At 35.6% G+C, this 24658-nt stretch overlaps 1 protein-coding gene across 1 annotated transcript in view; it reads right to left on the bottom strand.

Annotated features, from left to right (window-relative positions):
• MICU3 (mitochondrial calcium uptake family, member 3) overlaps nucleotides 1-24658 on the bottom strand; it is a gene marked incomplete at its 5' end in the record, with an annotated part of 41563 nt that overhangs the window by 8577 nt on the left and 8328 nt on the right. The window contains 9 exons of the mRNA XM_009875094.1: nucleotides 965-1122; nucleotides 1941-2049; nucleotides 5357-5528; nucleotides 7293-7393; nucleotides 13419-13514; nucleotides 14743-14781; nucleotides 16150-16221; nucleotides 21935-22017; nucleotides 23338-23385. Of these exons, the coding sequence (XP_009873396.1) occupies nucleotides 965-1122; nucleotides 1941-2049; nucleotides 5357-5528; nucleotides 7293-7393; nucleotides 13419-13514; nucleotides 14743-14781; nucleotides 16150-16221; nucleotides 21935-22017; nucleotides 23338-23385 (878 nt within the window). The remainder of the gene's footprint in view (nucleotides 1-964; nucleotides 1123-1940; nucleotides 2050-5356; nucleotides 5529-7292; nucleotides 7394-13418; nucleotides 13515-14742; nucleotides 14782-16149; nucleotides 16222-21934; nucleotides 22018-23337; nucleotides 23386-24658) is intronic.

Here is a 24658-nt window from a genome sequence, read left to right as displayed (position 1 = left end):
TTGTTACAGATGTAGCAGTGGTTATACACATTTTACATTTGATCATAATATTACAAAAATAAAAGTAAACTATTAGACTCAACACAACATCACAAAGTTGTAGAATTTTATTTAGGAAGCTAACTAAAAATTACTAAAATAACATTACAGAAATAACATATTGAAACGTGAATTTAGGAACCCTAGTACGGTTTAAGATTTATGTCTCAGTGATTAGATTGTCAGTGAGAACACCATTTTGTATTTAAAAAAGTTAACACCTGACACCTGTCATATGAAGAAAAAAAAAGTGACTATTATTGATCATACTCCAATAAAAAAAAAATTATGCAACTGTAAAATTCAGCTGTACTACACAGAGCCTGAAGAGGGCAGCAAGGCCTATACCTTCACCTAAAAGGCAAAGTGTAATTTCCAAGTTTGTTCCTTATGAAAATTTTCTGCAAGTAATTTCCTGCCGTCTAGCTTCTTGTAATTTAATATATTAGATACAGGGATAAATTATCAAAAGAAACCTTGAAATAGAATATAATAGCATTGTTCAGCACTACTTCACTAACTCTTTATTTGAAAATTAAAACTATCTTCTGCTGCAGCTTTTTCCAACAGTCATTTGGCGTTTTAAATGTTTCAGAAGAGCCAACAGTTTGTCTAAACTGTCCAAGTTTGAGAAAGACAAACTATCTTTTCCCAGCAAACAACACGTAATTACTCCCCTTGTTAAAATTCGTAATGCCAATCCATCAAGGACACAATACAGAAGAAATGACAGTATGCAGAGGATTTCTCGTCTCCCATTTGCTTTGTGGACTAAAAAGGTACGTTATAGTACCTTTCTAATTAAAAAAAAATAATCAAGAATTTAAGAAGGTGCTAAAGCACTACAGGTGCTAAAACAATTTTAAGTAAAGTAGTGGTAAGTAGTAGTGTCAGCTAGGGTAACTATGAAAATTAGAATTCTTACCCTAAACCCTCGATTGAGTCTGTCTTTCATAATGCCGATAAATTCTTTATAACTCAACTGGTCATCTCTGTCAACATCAAAAATCTTGAACACTGTGTTCACCAAATGTGGCGATAACTTCACACCTGTGGCTACATAGACAGCACGTTTGAATTCATCTGCAAGAAGAGAACATCAGAAGAAAAAAAAACAAAATACATTAACCCTACTTCGTGGACAACATATTATGAAACACAGCTAAACTTTTAATGTGAGCTTTTACCTTTAGGCATTCAAAAATAAGAAAATGTGAAAATTCAGATTGAATTTCACAGTTCTGAAGCAAGTAACTTTCAACTGATATAAAATGATACTGCTTAATTGGTATAAATTATTTTAAACTAAAGATAATATTTGATATATTGTAGTATGCATAATAACAAATTCAGAAAATCATGCTATAATTAAATCCACGTTACATATATACTGATGGCACCTACTTATTTGACACAAATCAGAAATGGAGTGCAAAGAAAACTGTATACTCCTTTGGTAAGGCCACATGATGTAGGACAATGTTGCTGTTACTGTGTCAGACCTGTGAAGATGCTGCTTGAGGAGAGCACACAAGTCTGATCACTTCACGTATTCTTCACCCTGCACTCCCCAGCATCTCTACTGTTGTATTAAGGATTTTAGTCACTACATACCTGCTTAGTTCTTTCAGCACCCACTTATCAATTTGTTCAAAAATTGGCATAATCCCTCTTTGGACTTTCTGACACTGTTTCTACAAGCTTTGTAGAAGGCCAGATTCCAGATACCCCCTGTGGAAAAAATGCTTTTGTTTTCTTTGTACTGATCTCTTATTGGTGCCTTTTTAACTTTTTACCTGAGACATGAAAACTACAAACTAGGAATTACAAAACATGAGTTTTCTTTTATTTTTTCCAACAGTTCTGTATCTTTATTTTTTAATAAAAATATAAATACTTACCTTGACCTATGGAACGACTTGCAAAATTATACATTTGCATTGCAATTGTAAAGTCTTCTAGATTGTTCAAGAACTGGAAAAATGATCTAAACTCATCAAATGTGATACCCTAAAAAATAAAAGCGCAATATGCACCATAAGAATTATCAGTAGTGAAGACAACTGAATAAATAAACCTTGCAGTTACATAAATCTACTTAATTTAAGAATAGATACTCCATCCATTGAAAAAAATACAGATTTGTACTGGAAGTCAATAAAGCAAAGAATTAGAGTCCCCTGAGGAATGCAAGATGTCTTTCCTCTTTGACAGTGCTACAGATAGCAATTCTCACTCAAACAGCAGCCAAAAATATTTTTCTATTGCTTAAGGCAATCTTTAAGAATTCTAGGATTATTATGATACAGCAGTTAATATTGAGAATGTCTGTATGAGTATTGGAGTATCTTTACTACTGAAAACCTGAAAACCGCTATTACGTGTGTTTATGCTCACAGAAACACACTGAATGAATTCATAAATGCATGTCATGAGCTCAACTAAAGCTTACATTACTAATACGAACCAACACTGTCTTCTTGTTTCATCGTATTTGATATATGATAGTTTATGTCTAAGTTCTCTTTCTTGCGCTCTGTTTAACCTGAAAAATTTCTAGGACTGGAATGATTTTTGTCACATATTTGTGAAATACGTAGATTGGTGAAATGTCAGTCCCCAGCTAGGGCTCTCAGGTACTATGGCAAAACAGCAATAATAGAAAATGGCCATCTAAGTCTTAAGCTGGCATTTTTAGGTTCACAATGACTTTTAAAAATCCTTAATTTGCACCGATTTGTCTGTAAAGACTCTGAACGTGGGAGATAGTGTAAGAGGTCAGGCTACTGCAAAAATCCTGGCTCCTTCCATGTAACCAGAGAGGAGATGATCAGTCTAAACGCAAAGTAGCCCTTGCACAGACAAGGCTGAGAACCACTGGTCTTAAAACAAAGCCTTTTAGTAGCTTTGGTGTTTCCGGAGTCATGAAAACCGCTGCCATGAGTTGACATTGGAGATGAAGCAAGTAAATAAAGGAGCCACTAACCTGTACGTATGCCATAATATTTTAGCAATGAGATAAATATCTGGCTTAATTTAAGAGCTCTACAATTACTGCTGAAATCATCTGCAATTGTACATGTTCACTTCCTCTCAAGAAAATGCAGCAAAGGATTCAAAAGTTGTAGAACAGCCATATTTTGTTCAACTAGTAACTATAATAATATATTGTATTTGCCATATGTTTCGCATTTTCACATGGAAAGTTATCTATCTGTAGATATCCCAGATGTTTCTTACTGGATACTACTTATTTTCTATGTAGAAGTAAACTAACTTTTTAATTTATTTGGATAGAATATATTTTATTACAGCAAAGAACACCTTTACATTAATGCACAAATGCTGTTAAAAATGGATAGACTCTCCTTAGGAGCTGATATTTGAGGTAATTCAAGATGCCAGCTTAAATGAATCACTACTTGACATCTAGAGGAGGAAAACACCTCCTCTAGGAGCAGGCAAGCACGTCAGCTGAACATTTTAACATGACTACAGAATGCCAAATGATCATCACATTGCTTTGGAGGCTTCTACATACAGCACCACGAAAGTAGCACGGCCAACGCTGAGAGCAGCTGCCTATTACTTTACAGGCTAGACTAATTTTTCTTCTAAATCAAATTCTCTGGTTTGCAGTAGTATTGCAGCCTATCACTGGTATAAAACAGAATGTGAATTTTTTCATAATTTTCAAACTGCAATGTTCTTACAAGTGTAAAAAAGTGCAAACATGTGAACAATGCCTCCACGGCAGCAAGAGGGAAAATCCCGTTCTCAAAAGCCTGTGGCCAGCACAAGAGGTGTTAAAGAGATTTACTTTTTCCACTGTACTGACAGTTCCTTTACCAAGCCAGTGATACAGAGCTATGGAAAATGTCTTGTTTTACTTAACGGAGGTACAGCATATGATGTAGAGGTACACAGTACTGGTCAGGTGCTAGGATATTCCCGGAACACAGCACTGTCTGTATTTATATTTACTTAACCAACTTCACCTTTGCCATTCAAAGAAGTATTTCTCTGTATCTATGACTGTCATTATTTTTCAGCTACTCAAGTGAACTTATATCACTGTTGTTATACAAGCCCCAAAGTGATTTTTTAAATTTTTTTTCCATTTCATCCTGAACAAAAAACATTTGGAATGACGCAAAAAGACTGTAAACCATTTCTGCTGCCCTATCTTGGTTTTGAACACTGAAAGCTGCTTTTAGAGTAGACAGTTCAGAACTGAGCACCTCAGCGGCTAGACTGGGAACTCAGAAAGTGTCACCGAGCAGGAACAAATGCTGATCTCAATCTTACCACTTCATCTTACACCTAATCTGCCTGGTGCAAAACAGACAGGCCTGGCTTTTTTTTCCCTTTCCACTCCCCAGCTATATTTATCTCTCAGTGTACCTCATTGCTGCACAACCACAGGAAGAATCATGATAATCCCAACAGCTGAAGAGAAAACTCCTGATTTTTGGCACGTGTTTCCATCTGGTCAGCTGACTGATCTTACTTATTCTGTAGACTGATGTTACAATGTAATTTTTCAAATAAAATAAAAAAAGCTACAAAATTGTTCCAACTGATTTATTACTTCTCCTCACACACTCTGTTGTCAATGCTATTAAAATATATAGCTATCACAAGAGGTAGATTTCTAGGATAGATTACTCTGTTCTCCTATAAACACAAACAGGAGTCTGTCCAAGACATCCCTTATTTGAAGGGTTAATTTTAACATCATCCTACTTATTACCATCAATGCACAGCTGCAACTACATTTGTCTCAGATACAATTCTGACACCACATTTACTGTTAAAAAAATGAAGATCTATCTCATGACCTTTACTGTTTTTATTATCTTTTCAGTCATTAATATAAGAACCACATACTCATCAATAATTACATAGAAGTGATCCACTATATGGACTATAAAAGAAGCAAATAAAGGGTGTCAATGTTATTTCTGAAGAGGTGCTATTCCAGTGGCAGTGCAACAGAGAAGAAAAAAAAGGGGGTTTTAATGCATCATTGCTAGGGTTTTGGCTGTTTAAATTGAATTTTCATGTGTTATAAAGCTTTGTTATCTAAAGAAAAATATGACTAGCTAAATCCTATGGAAATAATTCTATGCTATTTTCTATTTTTTATTCAGCAAGCAATCTGAAAAAGATGAGACACACATCTTATGATCAGAATAAAGTCCTGGTGCTAATTAATTCAGTGACAGAATCTCATTCAGTCCAATAAAGCTGTTTTCATCTTGACGACACTGGGACTGGATGCTGTGGCCCACTGCTGTGCTAGCTAAACAATTACCTTTTCTTCGGGAATTCTGCAGCGCATGTTTTCCAGGTAACTTGATGTATTTTCCACATTTGTATACCTCAAAAGAATATGGGCAAAGTCCTCCTCACTGATGGTGTTCATCCCATTAGAGTAGGAAAGGAATTCTATCTCTAAAACCTCAGTTTGTAGGTTATCCATAAATCTAAAGCACAAACAAAAATATGAAGAAATAGTAATACTTTATATATCTACAAATTATATCCTTAAAAGATTCATAGAATATGAAGCCAGACAACAATCTACAAATTAGTTCCCTTTTTGTAGCACTGATGGTAAAACCCTCATCTACACTGACATATTTTTCTATTCAATAAAACAATCTTAACTCAAAGATTAAATGTTTTAGCAAGGATCGAGACAATATTTACCTTTCCAGTTTGTGTACATTTCATGTGTTACATTTCTAGTTTGTGCTTCCTTACTTTTCTTCTTCAGTGGGTCACTGATCTTTATTTTTATATGCTAGACTGAAAATTCCATCCTGATACTAAATGAATTCTCAAAATTTATTCCCCATATAGTTACTTACAGACTGTGATTAAACCTTACCTTTCGCTTTTTAACAAGACAAGTATGATGAGCTCTTGCAGTCTTTCTATCTAACAATCTGGGTTTTTTAATACTTCATTATTCTTACATTTCTCTAAACTCTTCCCAACTTAACAACCTATTTCGTACATTCTGGATGCTAAAAGTGGGTAAAGTATAAAACCAGATACATATAAAAGGGAAATGTAACTTCTCTGATTCTGCTTGATGTCCTAGTTGTACAATCAAGGACGAAATCTGCGCTCAGCTCAATGTACTGCCCTGGGAGCTCATATTCATCTGATTGTCAACCAGATCCTGTAGCACCTCCCATCCTGTAGACATTGTCTGCAATGCTCCTTCCTAACATGTAACTTGATTTCTAGGGACTATGAGGAGCTCAAATCAAAAGGCTATCTAGGCAGAAGTGTAAGTGCAAGGTAAACATACAATAGTATTTCCCTTACCTGTCCATAGTTGAATGATTTTTTGAGTGGTCTTGAATAAAATTTGAGGAATCCATCTTTCATTAATGTCTACTAGGCTTTGACCTCTTTAGCATTCAGACCATCTTGCAGCAAAAGATGCTTTTTGAAAAAATACCTTCTTTTCTGGTTCTCATTTTGAACTCACATAACAATTCCACTTGATAACACACTTTTTATGAAATACTGAATACTGAATACTTTTCGTGACACATAATTTTAAGGCAAAATATTTTGCAAATGTGCTTAATCAGAACACACATAAAGACAATAGGTATTGGGAGTATTCACTGAGGAAACAATAACCAAACACTATCTCTTTCAATCACAAAAAAACCCGTAAAGTTTTATGGCTCTGTTTTTATGGCGCTCCACCTATACCTCTACACTCTATTTTAACTGGCGTAATAATTAAGCCAAAAGCTTCCATCATGTTTTCACTTGTTCCAAAGAGGTTTGTTCTAATGTGTCAGCACAGCATCTTCAGAAAAATCTTTATATTTAAATATGTCCCTAAGAGTAGAGATGCACACAAAGATTTTTTTAAATCACTTACAAACAAGGGAAAAGAATAAAAATAATTCAAAACCAAGAAAAAAAGTTCCTAGGCACCGCTATAGACAGTGTTTGGGTATAACCTCTTCACTCCACAGCAACTATGCACACAAATGCTAACAATATTTGCTGGTGCAGCAGCATTACTAAAGGACTTATTACTGGTCCATTTTATTGTGTGTATATACACACAATATAACTTCTTGTATATATAACATACCCAAAGGGAACATAAATTTCATATGTATGTCTCAAACTATGTGTATAGTAATACATACTACACATTCATTTGAGCAAGCATGCAAATATTCTTTTATAAGGAATTGATAGAGACTCACCTGTAAAAATCTTCAAAGTTCAATTCAGCTTTTCCTTTCTTGCCGAAAAAGTGCACAAGCAGTGTAGTATCTGACAGTGAACTTGAAATATCATCAGAACGCTTAAATATTAGAATAAAAAAAATATAAGGGCTATGATTTAATCAGTTACAGAAATATCATCTGAGAATGCCTATAATCACAATAGACTATTAAAAGAGTTTGTGTTTTATGCTCAGAGTCTTAAAAAAGAGTTTAGTATTAAAAGCCATTAAATTAATTTAGTCATGCAATTGTCACACAAAACATCAGGCTGTTAAATGCATTTAGTAGAAAACACTTAAAACAAAATTTAATATAAAGAGGGTGCTCCAATGAAGGGGGAAAAAAGCATGAAAAATAAAGCCAGAAAAGCTTGAGGAAAAAATAAAAAGTTCTAGTCAGTTTAGGTAAACCAAAAAGGTAACTCCCTTTGTGCGCAATCTCTTTTCCCTTCTACTATGCAACTACAAAGAAATTAGAAAGACATTACTTCATATATGCCTATTTTACATTTCAAAATTATTAACTATGGAATTGTATTCCAAAACCACTCATATCAGTCAGAGGTACTTTATACTGTTCTACTCTGTAAGCAGCAGATGACTAGTTTAAACTTTATTGCCCAAATATATTTAAAACAACAGGATTGTAAGAAATTTTGACATCATGAAGTAATATTTTGACTCATTCTTTTAAGAATGTTCCTCATCTACCAAGTATGTGGTCTCTGTATCAGATAGGAATCTTTGAACATGTACGAGTACTTTTTCCCTCAATTAACTATCAGCTTCGAAGGTACAGAATTAAATAGTAAAACCAACTAATCTCGTCCATTTGTAATAGCAAGAATTGCAAACAGAAGACGCATATAGACAAAAGTAACTCTCATCAGTGTATACAAAGAAGTGACTATCATCTGTGTATAGTGATTGTACAACATTACACTTTTTTACTACGTATTCATTACCCTTAACTGTCGAGTACGTGCCTTGGTTTTACCTCTTTTTCAGAGAAACTCTTGATATTACTGAAGAGCTAGAAAAATAATTCAGTAATACAAGGCTCTCAACTAAGCCATAGTATTCCACCATGGCAATGTCCTTCTGGCATTGACATGCACCTGCCACCATTAGAAGTTCAAAAAGTAATATATTCTGTCTCCTTGCTGCACTTGCCTAGGGAAAACCTTCTGTCCAAGCTCTCATTTCTCTTACAAAGACAAGATCTCATGAAAATCAAAGAGTGGAAGCCAACAGTCTCTGCTCTTCCTAGGCAAGCTACCACCCATCTACAACACCGTATTTTTGGGGAAGTGTGCCTGTTGACCCTGCTGATGAAGTACAAAACAGAATACATAGTACAGAAGCCTAGTAAGTATCTGGAAGATGTAAAAGTTCTAATTTATCACCATAAACATGGATTATAAACCTATGCGACTTACTATTGGAAAAACTCTTATATGAAGAGAAAACTCTTTATACACATCTATAAAGATCTGCATGTACAAGACTGCAAACTGCAGAGTCCTTTAAGCTTGACCTTATTTCGTAACTGAAGAGGCTTTAAATTTATAACAGATGGAGAAACTCCAAATGAAGAAATTAGGAAGAAATTTCAAACAGTATGCAGTAGTTCAACATCATGTACCATGAAAAAGCATTTTGTACCTACATTCTCTGAAATATACTATATAAATTTCAAATTTATATATATTTCTAAAAAGACAATACTCATTAAGAGTATTTCTGTATCAACAAGGAAAAACATGAGGCAGAAACCACACAAATCCTTTCAACGTCCAAGAACCAGAGATGGACTTTTTAGTACTTTAGGATTCTCAAGATTATATTTCATGTATTCTAGCTTCCTCTTTAGTCTCATATTCTTCTCCAGGGAGAAATAAGATGACATAATGTATATACACCTAGGGTGATATTTTATGTCATTTCAATTAAGACAGCTCAGCTCTTCAAATGTCTTTTAAACTAATTCAGAAAAATAATCACTATTTGTCTTTTAATATTGTTATCCTCCACTACAGGACACAATATACTGAAATGCAAATACCCTGATTTCTCATGTCTTTTAAGCAATTAAATCCCTAAGCACATTCAAACAATTTCCCTCAAGTAGACTGAAAAGATATCAAATGTTAAATTACAGCCTTTCATCTTGGAAAAACATTTCAAAACCTTAGACTTAGGTTGCATTCACCCATATCTAAAGAACCATTAAAAAAAAATACAATCTGGAGATCTTTTCACAATTCCCATTTGGTCAGCCTCAATAAATGAGAAAACCCCAAACAAAAACCTCACTCCAGAAACTCAACCCAGTATGCTTCTCTGCAGAACTGCATGCAACTGAAAACTATTCCTGTGCTCCTTCTGTATGGCAGCATTAAATTCTCTTAAGGTGTAAGGATAAAACAAAAAGACTTACTCATTTGAAATTTGTATTTATTGTTCACAATAAAAAGAATCTGGTATTTGAGACCTCTGAAAATGAAATGGCCATAGCTGTTTCCAAATATAAATAATAAATATGAGCCTTTATTTTGAGCTAATATATATTGCAGTCATTTAAATGAAAATAAAACCCTGCCTTGTTCCTCTTTACCTTTATACTAACTGTAATACACATACAAGTACAGAGACAAATAGAGACAAATGTTTGAGTAACGTTACTGGCTTGCTTCCTAATGGCAACATCTTTTTCTCTCAAATTCCTAACCTGAAGAGCAGCAATGTGTGTGGGGTTGGGGGGGGGTCGTATACTGCAAAACGAATTCCAAGCTTTTGATTAAAGACTGTTTTAAAGACTGTTGACTAAAAGTAAAGTAAACTAATCAGAGACAGTCCCCTTATAGCAACAAATTCTGAGAATCAAGTTTGCATACTATGCATTGAATTAGTAAGAGCTGTCTTACTACAAGTCCTTGTTTTTTCAATGTCAATAACAAATCTACTGCTTTCCAGTTTCATTCAGTAATTTAAGAATAAACCCAGAGAATTCAGTGATAACTGGCATATTCAGGATGATGTAGTTGCTAAATCAGGAACAGCAGAAATAGTACTGTAAACGGCCCTAGAAAGAAACTGTATGTGATGAATAACTTATTTCCCCCCCAGGAGATCTTGAAAGTTGATGCCTCCAACAATGAACCTTATTTACTCTCCTTTTCAGCTTACACAAGGCCTTCTCAAAAGGCTATGAAACAACACAGACTCCAGTGTCACCTAGCTTTATGCCACTTTCTTAGCACAGATGGCTATAGTATCATTCAGATGTGAGAGTATCTGGGAGAGATAAGAATATGGATGAAAGCCAGCCAGCTCAAACTTAACCCAAACAAGATAAAGACGATTATGGTGAGAAGTGGGAAACTGTCAGTGGAGCAAGCGCAGGACATGATTTTTCTTCATAAAATGATTTACAAGTCAGCAGAGAGATTTTTTTACACATTTTACAGACAACTTAAATCAATATTTAGTATAGCTGCTGTTAAGCTTCAACTACATTGTAGTTATAGATATTAGTCTGAGGCATCAGATGTAAAAACCCTCTCCCTCTTCACATTCTCATAGAATCATTCAGGTTGGAAAAGACCCTTGGGATCACTGAATCCAACCATTAACCCTACTCTGCAAAGCTCACCCATATCGCATATCCCCCAACATCACATCTAAATGACCTTTAAACACATACAGGGATGCTGACTCAACCACCTCTCTGGGCAGCCTATGCCAATCTCTGACTACTCTTTCTGTGAAAATTTTTTTCCTAACGTCCAGTCTAAACCTACCCTGCTGCTGCTGTTTGAAGCCATTCCCTCTTGTTCTATCGCTAATAACCTGTGAGAAAAGACCAGCACCAACCTCTATACAACGTCCTTCCAGGTAGTTGTAGAGAGTGATGAGGTCTCCCCTCAGCCTCCTCTTCTCAGACTAAACAGCCCCAGATCCTTCAATCGTTTTTCCTAAGATTTATTCTCCAGGCCCTTCACCAGCTTCGTTGTCCTCCTTTGCACTCACTCCAGCACTTCGATATCTCTCTTGTACTGAGGTGGCCCAAACTGGACACAACACTCAAGCTGTGGCCTCACCAGTGCTGAGTACAAGGGGACAATCACCTGCCTAGTCCTGCTGGTCACACTGTTTCTAATACAAGCCAGGATGCCATTGGCCTTCTTGGCCACCTGGGCACACTGCTGGCTCATATTCAGTCACTTGTCGATTAGAGTCCCCAGGTCCCTTTCTGCCAGACAGCTTTCCAGCCACACTTCCTCAAGCTTGCAGCGTTGCCTGGGGTTGTTTTGGCCCAAGTGCAGGACCTGGTACTTGGCCTTGTTGAAGTTAATGGTCTTGTACTGTTAACATTGACCCATTGATCTAACCTATCCAAGTCTCTCTGTAGGGCCTCCCTACCCTCGTGCACATCAACATTCCCACCTAACCTGGCGTCCTTACCAAGACCAGCAATAAAGATGTTAAACAGAAATGGTCCCTCTAGGTTCACAGAGATTACCAAATTGAAGTCCACCTACACATGGGACCAAATTCATGACAGCTAACTACAGATTAAGAAGACAGTGAACTCAGAAAACGCAGTGTCTTGAGCTCCTTAGATAGCCAATGAAGAGACCAGCCCTCTCTCCTCTCTATGTCTTCCATAGCTGACCATACAAGACCACTGATGTTCTGGAGTTTAAAATTTGGTGAAATAAATAAGGACTACTAACTGATCTAATAGCTCAAGAGCTTGTCAATTTAAAAGCAAGGAAAGAAAGGCTGGGTATACTGCTTTATTGCAAGATTACTATGAATGCATTACTACTATAAATATTGGTATAAAACAATTCTGTAATGCTTCATTTTGCTTTGTTCAAAGGCAAATGAACTGAAGCTGAGAAAGGCACAGAGGAGGCCTATTTGATATCTGGATAAGACAGGTTCTATCTCAAGAGAAAAATCAAAGACCTTGTGTTTGGCCTCTGATAATTGAAACTGAGGGCTGTGACTGCATTTATATACACATCCTGAGTAAGAAGATTAACATTAAAGAAGAAAAAGCCCTATGAAAATTAAGGGACAACAGACTGGCATAAAGGGACTACATGTGAATTTAGCCTGGAAATTAGAACAAGTCCATCCAAGTCCTCAGGTTATTCAATAGCTTCTGCAGAGGAGCAGCGGGGACAAAACACTAATTACTTTTAATATGGACACATTGCCTACGAAGCAAAGAAAAAGATTGTTTTACCCTGGAGGTCTGTTCCACTTCCTACTTCTTTTCTCACTATGATCCTGCTTATGAAGCAAGGAACTTGAGACTGGAGTCTTCGGGGAGCTGCTGTATGGCCTTTAATGCCACAATCAGCAGAGCAATCATGCTCACTGCATTTGGCATAGAAAAGCCTAAATGTTCTAGTTTTCTGACCCTCTTAAATGATCAAAACAAATAAATGTCTTAGTTATTTGAAAGCAGATCACGAAACAAGAAATTTAGTAGAATTTAAAGCACTACGGAAATTCATTTTGACAGCTTCGTGATATTGCTAGTCATCCATAATAATGGAATATTAAAAAAGACTGACTAATGTTCTGGTTACCTTAAAACATTCTTGGTTTCATTCAACAATTAAAACAATCTCTGCATGATAGATAGGCCCTGATAACATACATAAAAAGCACATTAAGAACCTAAAGATCAAAAGCTTAAAGGGCTGCAACTCTCACCAAAGTTGTCATATCACTGGAACAAGCTTAAATGACAAAGGTTTCCTGAATTACTTCTCTAACTGTGAAATACTGTCACTATCAGTGTTAGAAAATACCTCCTACAGAAAGGACTGAAGAGGACTTGATCTTCCAACTCTTTCAAAAGGTATCTTTACTTTTTCTTAGAAATAACAACTTTCAATCATTGCACTACACAGAATCAAATCCATTTCATCTGGGAACTTGCAGGTTTAAAAAAAAAAAAAAAGAAAAAGTAATTAAAAGGAAGAGAGGAAACAAAGTTCATAAAATGGGAAAATAATCGGAACAGAAATAAATAAAATAGCAGTCTGTTTGTGGACCAGAGACAGAGGTTGTCTTATACCTCTGCAAGGTCCGAAAAGAGTACTTGGCTTGTGCTACGCCTCAAAGTATCCCAGTAGCTTCTGGGGACAAGGTCCTCTCCTTCTGTTTTAAGAACCTGCAGAAGTTTCAAGAAGCACAATTGTTTGACAAAGAACAATTAAAAAAAAACCACTTACAGACTTGTTTTCCAAGTGATTTTCAAAAGCATGGTTTGATTCTCTTGCTTCTACACAAAGAAATTTCTACCCAGTTACTTGATACTTTGCAAATGAAAGGAATACTGGTCTATTACATATGTTTATTACTCATCATTTGACGTATCACCAGACTCCACTTTCCCGAACAATGTAAATTAGAGAGAGCTTAAACTGAAAATATTTATTAAAAGTACATGTGAAAATGTCCATCTAAATCCAGTATTTTGCTGTTGTTTTTCCTAACAACTCTGTTTAAATTTTCATCTATGTACTTATGAAATTTGCTCTATCATTGGTCAAAATACAAATATCACCATATAACTGGTTATATAAAATTAATTTTATCCTTCCACCAATAAAGAAATGCAAAAACCAAGTCTAGTAAGTCCAACTTCAACCGTAATACAATTACCAAGAAAACACTGATGCATATCCGATGATTAAACTTACCTTGTTTAAATATATTTACTGGGTCATGGGAATGAACAACACCTCTTTCTTTCATGCATACAATTCTGTAATTATCGATTTTAAGTAGTCACCAAATTTGCTCTCTTACTGGAGATTCACGTTAGCCAATGGAATTAGTACTTCTGGGCATGTACATTTTATTTCCCTTACATGCAGCTCATCATAATTATCATGTTCCGGTTGGCATTTGGCTAGTAAGAACACTCATGCAAGACATGCTGAAGTAGTCTCAACACACAGCTGCAGTATGCACCAGAACATGACTTGAAAGAATTAAGCTATGCAAATGAAAATACAAAATTATTTAACCCATTAAAACATCACTGTATGCTTATAGACCTTGACACTTGATCAAATGGCTCATGCAGGATGACTTAATTTACACACATTAATTTAAAAAGTCTATAATTTCTTAATATATATTTTGTTCTTTCCATTAAAAACATACTTTATTTTATGTAAATAAGAGAGAGCAACCTTTCTCACTGGTAAGCTTGCTTGTTTCAGAATGAGTGCAACAAACATTCACTTAAAAGATGCAAGTAAAGATCCATTACATTTTACTGATACGTAATTTACTTGATGAAAAAGATAAATATAGCCATTTTTCCTATAGCATATTATTTCACCTCACTGGTGAAGACTGCATAAATTGAAAATAATTAGAGTACATACACTGTTAGTAGAAGTATGATATCCATAAAGCTGAAGACGCTGATATACAGTAAAAACGGGCCAAGCCAAGAATCACATGTCAGAAAGAAGTCAAAAGAAGAAAAAAAAAAAGACAATAGAATAGGTTAAGACAAGCAGATCTTTATTTTATACATTATTAGATTTTCTTTTTGTTTTTTTAAAATGACAGTGAAGAAAAAATGGTTCATGATCAATCTCATTTTCAAAAGAGAAGTACAAAGTTGCAGAGATTACTCTCAGTAGAAATGTTCAATTTTGCAATCTTTACTTTTTCCAGAAGCTCTTCCTTTGGGTATAAGTTTCCTTTGTTCAGAAAAGATATTGTGTGAAAGATTCAACAACTGACCCAGAGTTTTGAAAAGCTGAGAATAGGTCTCTCTGGGTGGGAGGAAAAGATCCCCTTTTATGCTCAGTAAAACTTTACCAAGTATTAATTCTTGAATTTCAAACTTCCTATCATTTCAGGGACAAAAATCTAAGATCAAGCACCTACGATCCCAAAAGGATAATGGGCACTATGAGAAGCTCTCAGATATGTCAAAAATTTTCTTATAATAAGGAGTTTTTACCATAAATATGCAAGTCACAAATGAACATGTTTTTCTCTGCTGTGGGCTTGACAGAGACTTATCCCCGATTTTCACTTGTCCAACAGTAAAATAAATTCCTTCTGCTGCTGCCATCCTCCAGACAAACCACCACAGACTTGTCTAGTTCCGACTTACCTTCTTACGCACATAAGAAATGCAGATTAGACATTATACAAGAACAAATATTTGATACACCACCAAAATCTGTTCAGATAATATAAACAAACAAAACCATTTGGCACTGGTCATAAGCAGCATTTAACAAGAAATTAAATTTTAATACAAAATCTAAATTCACTTCGAACATTTCATCAGCTATCTTAAAACTATTTCATCAGCTATCTTAAAACTATTATAACAAGCATCAGGATCAGTATCTCTACATGAGCAGCTTGAGTTAGTTAAGAGAGCAGGAGTACAGTCCAGTCTTGCCACTGAGATCTCTCACTTTTATAGACAATAACACTGGGTCATTACTATTCACTTTTTCCTAGATTTACAGACTCCAAATGGAATCCGTGCTACTGTTGTAATACGTAATGCAGTATTTAAACACCAATTTTTCCTTTCTGTAGACCGCTTATATATTTTTAATAGCTGCAGTTTAGGCTAAATATTGCTTTTTTCTATATATAAAGTTATGCATGTTCTTTTAATGATATGAATTTATTTTTAAAAAACTGAAAGTGATTAGTGAAATATATATACACAATTTCATTCTACATCAAAGAAATAAGCCAACTACCAGCTGTAGAATAGTTATTAGAATTAGAATACTTATTTTAATGTTACTTACCAGCATTGCACGCTTTTCTTCATCTCCTTTTCTTTCTCTTTTCTCATTTTTTTTCCTGAAAATTTCTTGTAGCTAAAAAACAAACCATTTTGTTCTTATTTATTTTTCAGGCTATTTCACATGCATAACAATGATTCATGTGAGGAACAATGCAAACAGTATTAAAATGTAGTTCTTTACTAAAGTATCAGTGTTTCAGTGATGCTTTATTGGTCACCTTTGTGCCTTCATGCTCCTTCTGTGACCTACACCATCACACAGAAAGGAAAAATGAAATACTTTTTTTCCACAAATTAAACCTAATAATTCTATTTGGGAGCACAATACTAAGAACATTTTATCTACTCTATCTTTACATTTTAGCCAATTCAGCCTACACAAAAAGGGGGAGTTCCAGCCTCTTTCAACATCTCTAAGCCCATCTTTTCCTGTCGGGTAATAATTAGTACCTGTGTGGCTATGTAGTTAGCTGGATCAATCTTTTTTTCATATTGTTAGTTTCGAGATCAGTTCTTACTCCTGCTGGCACAAGGGAGGGGTGGAAACACCTGGTGGGGGGTGAAACATTCCCCTTCAGCAGCAACAAAGTACTACTCAACAGTAATTTATCAAGTACCCTTTTTTTTTTTTGTCAAGCCTGTTCAAAGAATACCTTCAGGTCTTGTAAAATACCCCTTTCACAACCTTCTCTATGTCAAGAGCTTTAAACATGACTTCTGAGAAAATCTTGAATACAAGACTTAAAACATATTCTCAAGCATATTTATTTGAAATTATAAAGTCTTCAGTGCAAGAACTGGTCTGTTATTAACTTTCTCTGTAAGTATCTGCGTTATTTAGTTATTTTTATTTATAGCAACGCTTACTAATATTCCCAAACATAAAAAAAAGTGTCAGTGTTTACTCTTCACAGCAAAAGAGAACATTAGTAACTATGATACCATTTACGTTTTTACCAGCGAATTTCATGAGGTGTGAACCTCATGAGGTCCAACAAGGCCAAGTGCAAGGTCCTGCACCTGGGCTGTGGCAACCCCCAGTACGAATGCAGGCCGTAGGATGAAGGGATAGAGAGCCACCCTGCAAGAGAAGGACTTGAGGGTACTGGCAGATGAACCGCTGGACACAAGCCAGCGATGTGCACTCGCATCCCAGAAAGCCACTCGCACCCTGGGCTGCATCAGTAGACGTGTGGCCAGCAGGCTGAGGGAGGTGATTCTGCCCCTCGGCTCTGCTGAGATCCCCCCTGGAGCGCTGGGTCCAGCTGTAGAGTCCTCAGCACAGGAAAGACATGGACCTGTCGGAGCAGGTCCAGAGGCCACAAAAATGGTCAGACGAGTGGAACATCTCTCCTGCGAAGAAAGGCTGAGAGAGTTGGGGTTGTTCAGCCTGGAGAAGAGAAGGCTCTGGGGCCTTTCAATACTCCAAGAGGGCCTACAGGAACGATGGGGACAGACTTTTCACCAGGGTCTGTAGTGACAGGACAAGGAGTAATGTTTTGAAACTAAAAGAAGGTAAATTTAGACTAGATATAAGGAAGAATTTTTTTTACAATGAGGGTGGCGAAACACTAGAACAGGTTGCCTGGAGATGTGCTAAATGCCCCATCCCTTGAAAGATTCAAGATCAGGTTGGACAGGGCTCTGAGCAACCTGATCTAGCTGAAGATGTCCCTCTCTACTGCAGTGGGGTTGGACTAGATGACCTTTAAAGATGCCTTCCAACCCAGAACATTCTAGGATTCTATGAACTTCAGCTTTTGAAAAAATTGCACATGAAAATATTGTACTCTGACTTGTAGCATTTGCTAATCTCAAAGTGGGCTGGAAAAAGAATAAACACTGTGGCTGACAAATCTGGCATTTTTAGAACCAAACATCATGGGATACAGACCCAATCGTGGCAGTCATTACAAAGATGTGATTTTACCTACTAAAAGTCTGATAAAAACCTGATACTGTAATGACAAGCACAGAGCTCCTCAGGGGTTGCAATGTGAAAGATAACGTGTGTGTGATAAATTTTGCAAGTAAATTTTCCAAATTTAATTTCAGAATACCGTACTTCAGGGAAGGCAGATGACTAAGACAAAGGGATCAGCAAGCTCTATTGCAAGGGTATGACAACACTGAAATAAATGAATAGCGTTCAGCAACTAAGTATCAGACTTATTTATAAATAATGTTTTATGTATTTCCCAAATAAAAGACTATGTTTTAGAATTGCCTATAAGGCAAATACAGATCAGAATATTGCATGCATCACTATGCCTATTTTTGAGTGTAGGATCAATTTACAGATCTCAGTATGTTTTTTTCCTTATTTTTGCAAATCTATATGCACAAACATATTACTGTTAACTTACTGTTAACAAGAAAAAAGTTATGATAGGGCATTTAGCTGTATGGCCTAAAGCACTTCACAGTTTGCAACCCAAGAAAGAGAAAAGGTTAACAAAGAGAGAGAAAAATACCTTGTGAAAAGTGAAATGACAAGCCATCAGGTAGGAGAGAAGAGTGGCAGTAATTGAGAAAACAAACAAACAAACAAACAAAATCAGAAAAAAAGAATGTATCCCTGAATGTATTTCCCCTGCCACAGAGCAAAGGGAGTAGGATTCTGTTGCATTCATCATTAAAGCACTTGCTAAACTTCTGGAAATGGATCTTTTGTTCAGAAGGGGTGCTATAGGACACCAGCGGGTAGGAGAGTGAATGCAAAAAGGATCTAGGAGTACTTTCATAGGAACATTGTTTTAAACAGGATAATGAGATTGACTGCTGAAAGCAGCAAAAACAAGATCTCCTGTAACAAGGTAACACAATCCTTCTATTCCCTCACCCCTATGACATAAGCAAAGAGGAAAGCATAAACACCATTAGTGTTTAGGAATTAGTTTACACAACCAGTAAAGCTGTTACCAGAGGAATTAAGTATTTTTTCAAGTTTTTACTACGCGTACTCTTCAAGAATCACATACCGTGATCCCTACACCAATCTCTCTAAAGTCCCCTTATTTGCAAAACTGAATAGTACTAATTATAATTCCAGTTTTATGATAGCTAACTGTAATAAATGCAGATGTATTCTGCAAATGCGGGATATAATTCAAATAGCAACGCTTACAGTCTCCTGCTTCCAGGCACAAAGGAGATGACCCATACACAAGCACGGTGAGTACAGATGCCAAACATATGTTCTGGGGCCAGCTCTATCACAGATGCAGCATCACAGAATCAGCTTTTATTTTCATATTCATTTTTATTTACACAGACATTGTCTATCCACCTACCTACCTATTTTAGTCTTTCTCAATTCTTATCTAACATTCTTACAGGTTTTGATCTAATTGCTGAAGGATCACTGATGCAGGCTTCATCTATACAAATTTGTTAAATACAGTAACAGGTGGAGAACAATATATCTAATGTGTGAAAATTCTCCTTTCTTTCTTCTAGCCACCAAGTCTAGTAGTAGAAAAAGAATCAGGGACCATGAGAGGGAACAGAAAAAATGCAGAATGTGAAGAGGACTATAAAAGCATAGCTAGAAAGAAAGATGCCATTTCCACACAGTTAAATGTTGCACTTGCTTCCCGCCTTACATACTTGATTCCTTTTTCAGCATCAGTTCCTGAAAAGACAAAGTGTCCTGCTTCAATTTCCTCTTACTTAGCTGCTGTAGTAGAAAACTTCTTTTTTTTAAAATTTTGTCAGTCTATTCCACCACATTCTGTTTGACTGAATCATGATATTTTTTTTTTTCTTCTTCCTCCGTTTTTAATTTGGTCAATTACTTCAATGCTTGCTGGCTTTTTTCCTCAACTGGAGGAGATGGCTACTAGGAATTAGCAAATATAAGGATGTGCACACTAATACAACAAATGGACAGCACCCCACAACCTCCACATGGACAGTTTCCAAAATAAATGAGACCTGTTCTGCATAAGCTATGCCACGAAAGAACAAGTCCTCAGCTCTCACTCCCTTGAAAAGTAGAACTGTGGGAAGTTCAGTGTATTGAGGACAGTTCCACAAACGTTTCTGTTTTCCATAGGTTAGCACAGCTTACCTCAAATCAAGCCTTATAATTTGACTTAAAAACAATTAAGAAACAGCATACAGGGTATTAGGGTGTCTTCACTTTAAATAAATCATGGTCTGACACTTAAATCCATTCCATGTGTCAGTTTCATGCTTTTAACTTTGTTTCATCCTCTTAGGTAAGGGAGTAGGCTTCTCTCAAACGTATTTATTTATAAACTTAAATACACAAAAATGTATGAGGACAAGAATTGATCTCTTCTGCAAATATATATTTTTACAAACACCTGACTCAATTCTTATAAATATTTTTTTATTCTATTAATCACCTGCACTTTTTCAGTAGAAAACAAAGGCCTTGTGCAATCTTCAGAAAGCTTGTCTAAACCACTAACTACAAAATTTAAAATGTTAATTTCTAGAGAAATGTCAAAAACTATGTCTGCTGCATATGGATATTACTAATTTAGAAAACTCTGTAAAGCCATGTAAAGTCATGTAGTCACTGTAAAATCAGAAGTCCTAACGCTGAGTGGGCAATCTTCTGCCTTTCATGATTTAAAAAAAAAGTGAGTTTTTTAATTCATCACTGCTATTAATTTAGAATAGCATTACTTATTCCTCCCATTTCTTTTAAAATCAGAAAACAAATTAAATTCAACATAAATCTGAAATATCTCTCTTATTCCAAGGCTTTTTAATTTTTCACTTGCCAGCGTGAACATCATTCTCCTATACCTGGTGGATCTTATCACCTGAAAACTTACTAAGTATTTCAATTTTAAGATGCAGTTACCAGGCTTATCATGATCAAAATCAAACCATAGTGGATCCTGTAAGATTATTTTAAGATTTTTCTCTCAAGTCGCAAATTCTTCTTAATGCACAAATCTCAATGACATGTGAAATATATTATTTTTTCTTTTGAAGTCTAGGCCTTTTAGAACTGTCTAAATTTCCAACCAGAAGAAAATCAAATTCTCTGCTTAAATAATTAGTAAGAAGCATTTACAGAACTACTTTAATGAAGCAATAAACTGAGTAAAGCTCTAGCTTGAAAAATGCTGTAATTCAGAGTTGAAATGTAACAAAACCTTGGATGCAACAAAACTACTGCCAAGGTCTTGCCAACTGTTCCAAAGCATGTGAAAATCAGTAGTTCAAAGACAATTGTGCTGTCAAGAATATTCTCCTTAAGAAGAAATAATTGAAACTCAGCTTAGCAAATTGCTTCAGCATATGGATTTACTGGGCTAAACATATGTATAGTATGTTTCATTATAGATCTTGTCCAAAACAGATCTTAGTGTCACATTATGTTAGCCAACATTTTCAGGTCACCTGGGATCATAAACAGAATGAAATAACAAGGGAAATGGTCTGCCAGGAGAAGATTCTTTTGCAAGTTTGCTATCATCACGGATATTAAATAATTCTGCTGACCATTGATAGAGCAATTATTACTTTAATAGCCTAATTACCTGTGAATATAGTACAAACTGAAAAGATCCAGAATAAAAAACTGGAATTAAGCTTCAAAGATCATTATATACAACACACCCATGCAGATTTATAAGGAGCTACTATCTATAATTTACAATATGTTACATTTATTATTTATGTTAAGGCAAGTAAACAACTACATTCAGTGAAGAACATCTCATGTTCATTATCATAACTCCAACAAAAAGAATTAATTTCAAGATTACATCTAAATATTCAAAGACTGAAAATATACATACCACTAAGAATTCCTTTTTGTCTACCATCTCGTTGCCATCAGTATCAAACATGTTGAAAGCGATTCTAAAACCTGCATGTGGCTCTGCAAAAAACCCCACCCAATAGCCATTCAATTATTTATTTGCTTTGAAAAAAAAAAGGCAAATATAGAACTCTTAAGAAATTATTTGGTTTATAAAAGCCATATCCTCAACTAATTTAAATTAGTACTTTTGCATACATTGTAAATGCAAACTAACATCTGTAAAGCAGTATTATCCATGTTATGGATGCTTACAAATTCATAGATTAGGGAAAATAGACAGTTGTAATAGAACATGAACTATCCAAGAAAAATATCTCACAGCAATGGATGGCTGGGTAGTAAAGAGCATTAGTTCATTTTATGTTAGTCCATTTTATGTTACAAAACACAAATTTGTAGAAAATAAATTTTCTATAAAAACAGTGTTCTAACCCACACTTTTAAAAGTTTTGCAAAAAAGGTAGAGGACACAACTTCTGATCAAAAATGATGTGTTGAAAAAGACACAGAGATTTCTTGTTATATGCTTAAGAGCTTTATTTCTGAAACATGGGAGGCTTTGAAGGTAACTGTAAGTGAAGCCTTTAGGCAACATTTTGGATGAATTATGGCCAAAAGTTAGTCCAGATAACAAAGAAATAATGGAAGAATATCCATCAATCCAGCAGTTAGGAACTCTAAGGGTTCAGGGTCAAGTTCCTGCTTTGATTCATAAAAACAATTCAGATCATGTCTGAAAAAACCCTAATGAATCCAATACACGTTTTAATTACAAAGTACAATATTTCTTCCCAAAAAACACCCCTTAAAATAACAGAATAAAGTTTGCATCAGGCTTAATTTACTCTAAGTTATTCTACTTTCATTTTATGGATAATAGAAGAATAAGTACTCAATTTCATTAGTGCTTTCTAACATAAATAAGCATTTACTTCAATTTCACAGATTTTGTATTTTATCATTTCCTCACTGATGTCATCCCATTAAGCAGAATAGGTGAAACACACCATAATCATGTATATCTTTCTCTTCTCCCTGTATTACGTTTCCTTTGTAAACTTCAGTAAATAAAACTACAAATTTTGTAGAAATTTCAAAGAAGAAAATAAATTTAAGTTCTGAACTGGCATTTAGCTCAAGTGTGTGGCTCAACAGTCTCAACAGTATGGAAACGGTGTTCTAAATAATAAAGTACTTAACATTCCAGTAGGACAGGAAAGGTTCAAATGGACATAAAATGATACATTTTTTCCCACACTGGGATTTTTCCCTGCAGGGGTGGGGTTAAAAAAAAAGTATTGTAACATACAGGAATACATTCAGGGTTTAGAAATCTCTAAGCAAGTTTCTATTTTTTTCTCCAAAAAAAATACTTACTTGTTAAAATACATAAGAGGAATAAATATTCTGTGTAAGATATCACACCTGAAGAAAAAAAAAAAGTTAAGCCATGTTAGTTTTACCTTGTCTTCACATCCTAAACTTGAAAATATTAAGTCTATGTATAAGGAGAATTTTTGTACATGTCCATATTCATACTTGCCAGCTTGTAACTGTATTCAACCTGCTCAATGAGTTATTTGTGTAAATTACTGATCTATGAGGTTTGGTTTTGGTTTTCATTATTTTAGGGGAGGAATATATTAAATACGGCAAAAAAAACAACTACAGTCAGTGGAAGCTGACTAGATTCTTAGGAGTTAATACAAATGATTTATTTGATTTTCTTTCTGAAAACCCCACCAATAATTCATGACAACACTCTAACAATATGAGAACATTTACTCTGACAACATTATCAGTGCTCCCTCCCAATACATACTGTTTGAATACAATGCTTGAATTTAATACGTACTTAAAGGTGTATGTCCTACATTATTTGAAAACTTGGCCTACTATTACTTATGAAAGCACAGATTTGGGCTTTTGAGTTGTCTTTATAGGTATATTTTTGTTATCATCACCTGAAATCTATATTAAAACTCTTATTAAATGTGTAAATTTTGCTAAATATTTTTAAAGTCTGACAGAGATATTTGTACTATCTTTTATATACTCAGAATCCTGGAATAGACCTCCAAGATCATCAAGGACACGACCACTAAACCATGTTCCAAAGAGCCACGTCTACACATTTTTTGAACATCTCCAGAGATGGTGACTTCACCACTTCCCTGGGCAGCCTGTTCCAATGCTTCAGCACTCTTTCAGCAAAGCTCTTCTTAATATCCAACCTAAATCTCCGCTGGCACACCTTAGGCCCCTCATCCTATCATTAGTTACTTGTGAGAAGAGACCAGCACTCACCTCGCTACAACCTCCTTTCAGGCAGTTGTAGAGAGCAATGAGGTTTCCCGTCAGCCTCTTCTCCAGACTAAACAATCCTAGTGCCCTCAATCGCTCCTCCTAAGACATGCTCTGCAGACCCCGCATCAGCTTCGTTGCCCTTCTCTGGATCTGCTCCATCATCTCAATGTCTCTCTTGGACTGTGTCACCCAAAACTGCACACAGTACTCAAGCTGGGGCCTCACCAGTGCTGAGTACAGGGGCACAGTCACTTCCCTACTCCTGCTGGCCACACTCCTTTTGATGCAGCCCAGGATGCTGTTGGCCTCTTGGCCACCTGGGCATACTGCTGGCTCACGTTCAGCTGGCTACCTGGGGCAGCACCCCCAGAGAAGTTTCCTGCTGGGCAGC

The sequence above is a fragment of the Apaloderma vittatum genome, unplaced genomic scaffold, assembly GCF_000703405.1.
Source record: "Apaloderma vittatum isolate BGI_N311 unplaced genomic scaffold, ASM70340v1 scaffold8058, whole genome shotgun sequence".
Lineage (NCBI taxonomy): Eukaryota > Metazoa > Chordata > Aves > Trogoniformes > Trogonidae > Apaloderma > Apaloderma vittatum.
This window is presented reverse-complemented; position numbering and strand designations above follow the sequence as displayed.